Here is a 3,067-nt window from a genome sequence, read left to right on the forward strand (position 1 = left end):
ACCCATACATTTTTATACATCTCAAAAGAGCAGTGCTTCTAAGCACATCTTATGCCTGAAGGGCTGGCAAACGTCCTTTGGTCATATTGGACTGCGGCGTTGGCGTGTGTGAACTTGACATTCTCTCAGAGCTACAATTCCCCCTTCCCTCAACCCCTCCGAATGTAAACTCATGGAAGATTTGGGAAAACCTTCGAATATCTTTCCACTTAATTCTTTACCTAAACAGAATAACCTACGTGATTGTCGTTGGAATTGAGACTTGTAGGCAGTATTGAGAACCTAACAAAATCTCCAGAGATGATATGTAAAGGTAGTGGCCTGTTTATATGAATATGTCCAAGCATGCACAATCTGACATAAACAATAGCTGGTATTCTTAGATACCTTGGTTCTCTATTGAACCAGAAAACGACTGATCAGAAATGGGTACCCAGTCTAGAGCCCAATCTATTTACTCTCCGGGGCTCTTGGAGCTCCCTGAAAATATATCAGCATTAGAATAATGGTCATTATCCTCCATGGACCATAACACACTCACACAACCATAAAGCTCTAGAACAAAAAACGTCAAATGTGCATCGGCAGCATAAAGAATGTACACCAATTTACCACATTTGTTGCTGGTCTCTAACATTTCATATTCAATGACTCTGTTATTATAATGAACTCATGTATTCTACTTAACACCAGACTTGAACAGGTGCATGAAATAGCAGATGCAATTTGAGATCTCACTGGTCATGTCAGTCAAGGGTAAACTGAATGTAATGGAGAGGATGGGGGAGGGTAGAGTGCCACCATATCAGGTGGTGCTGTTGGCCATCACTTGGGCTTTGACTATGAATCCCATCACAAGTCCTCGTTGGACCCTGGATGAAAGAAGCAAAGTCATCAGATTCCTAAGCACATGGAACTGAAGAAACCATATCCCTCTTTCCTCAGGCTGTGGATAGTGCAGACAAATACAAGGCCCAAAACATATAGAGGATTAGCACTGATTTGCCTAAGATAAGACTTTGGTATCTCAGCTTGGTCTCTCTGGGAGGCAGAACCAGGACAATGTATTGCTGCATTTCTCACAAGGAGCTCCCCATTGTATGTTCAGAAAGACACAGTCATCAATGGCCATCACCATGTCCTTAGGAGGCTGCAGCCGATCAACTGGAAGACAAAGAGTCTGGCTCCCGAGGACCCCAGCCAGCATCTCTTCTGGAAAGCGAGAGTCCTGATTTGAGGAATCTTCAACTGCAGCAGCAAAGAGAAGCAACAAGTTTCCAAATCTTGCTGTTTCACAAGTATCTGTGGATAGAATAATGAATGATGAGGTCACCCCTGGTGTATCATAAAAATAATGGACCTCCAGGATTTAAACACGTGACTGTGCAGCACGGAGCCAGCTGCTGGTTCAGAGGAGCACGCTGCCCATTTCCCATTAAGCCTTCATCTAGCCTGATGTGCATTTTGCAGGTTCCAGTCCCATGCACTTTAGTGCCCTTTAGCCCAAATCTGTCAAAAGCTCAGGATGTGGGTCCTTAGCAGTAGCCTATCTTTTTCTGCAGTCTCTTCAAGGCATCTTTGATCTCTTTGTTCCTCAGACTGTAAATCAAGGGATTCAACATGGGAATCACTACAGTGTAGAAGACTGATGCAAATCTGTCAAAGCTGGAAGAACCACCAGAACTTGAACTCAAATAGACAAAGATACTGGATGTATAGAAGAGGGAAACAGCTGTGAGGTGAGACGCGCAGGTGTTGAACGCCTTGGACCTGCCTTTGGCAGACGTGATCTTCAGGATGGACTTGACAATGTAGCCATAGGAGATCACGATTAGGAGGACATTTGCGATCCCGTAGAACATCGTTAGTATAGCAGTCAGGACTTGCACAAAGAACGTGTCAGTGCAAGAGATTTTCAGCAGCTGGGGCATGTCACAGAAGAAGTGGCTGATGACGTTAGGCCCACAGAAGTGGAGTTGAAGCAGAGAGCATATTTGGGAAAAAGAACCTGTGAGTCCAGCTGTATAGGTTCCCAGCACCATGCCAGCACAGCGGGAAGGTGACATGATTGCAGAGTAGAGCAGAGGGTTGCAAATGGCAGCATACCGGTCATAAGCCATGGCCGTCATGAGACAGGACTCACTCAGCCCCATGGTTGAGAAGAAGAAGTACTGAACGATGCAGCCTGCAAAGCTGATGGTTTGCCGCTCCTGGAAGAAGTTGGACAGCATCTTGGGGACTGTGGAGGTGACATAGCAGAGATCTATGAAGGACAGATTGCTGAGGAAGAAGTACATGGGCGTGTGGAGGTGGGAATCCATCCTGATTAGGACCACGAGGGCCAGGTTCCAGGTCAGCGTCGTCACGTAGGTCAGCAGGAAGGTCACAAAGAGCACTGCTGTGATTCTGGGAAAGTCTGAGAATCCCAGGAGGATGAACTGCCTGATCTCTGTGAGGTTTCTGTGAGTCATCGCCTCACTGCTCCTGGTGTGAGAAAGGAGACAAAGAAGGCGGTGGTGACTCAGGAGGAAGGACAGAGTGACCACTTTCATATGCATCACCTTTTCTTTAGAGAGGCTGGGAGAGGGGAGGTGCTTCCCTATCCTTCTGGAAAACGCTTTAGCTTTTCTTCTCACATTGTCAAGAAGAACCTGTTCAGTACTTCAGGTTTCCAGTCAATTCATGGAGTTCATGAGAATTAAAAAAGATATTTAGAAATTTCACAGGCAACTTCCATGACTGCCCTACAAATGCTGTGATCATAAGGATGAGGTGGAGATCACTGGAATGAAGGGTTTTCAAAATCCTTCTGATCACCCATTGTATAACCAGAGCTTCGTAATCCTGAACGCATAGATGGCATCTTTCCTAAACAATTTGAGAAGGTTTTCCCTCTTAGATTGTCACTTTGGTAGATTTTAAAAGTCTCTTCTTTTGCCCCAAAGAAAAATTCCTTACCTTGTTATAGTAAGTTATGAAAGTTTTTGTATAAGTACATTTAATACAGTATCCTAAACTGGCCTGGACAGAAAAATGATAATTTATAGTTCTGATATGTTTCGTTGGG

The 3,067-nt window shown here is 44.7% G+C and overlaps 1 protein-coding gene across 1 annotated transcript; it reads right to left on the bottom strand.

Moving 5' to 3' along the window:
• Positions 1-1,535: 1,535 nt before the first annotated feature.
• On the bottom strand, positions 1,536-2,471 carry LOC306639021 (olfactory receptor 5AN1-like; the record flags this gene model as incomplete). The annotated part of the gene is made up of 1 exon (XM_079102464.1): positions 1,536-2,471. One exon carries the CDS (start codon positions 2,469-2,471, stop codon positions 1,536-1,538), a length of 936 nt encoding a protein of 311 aa, XP_078958590.1.
• Between the last annotated feature and the right edge of the window lie 596 nt (positions 2,472-3,067).

Source organism: Sciurus vulgaris, assembly GCF_902686455.1.
Source record: "Sciurus vulgaris genome assembly, chromosome: 11".
NCBI lineage: Eukaryota > Metazoa > Chordata > Mammalia > Rodentia > Sciuridae > Sciurus > Sciurus vulgaris.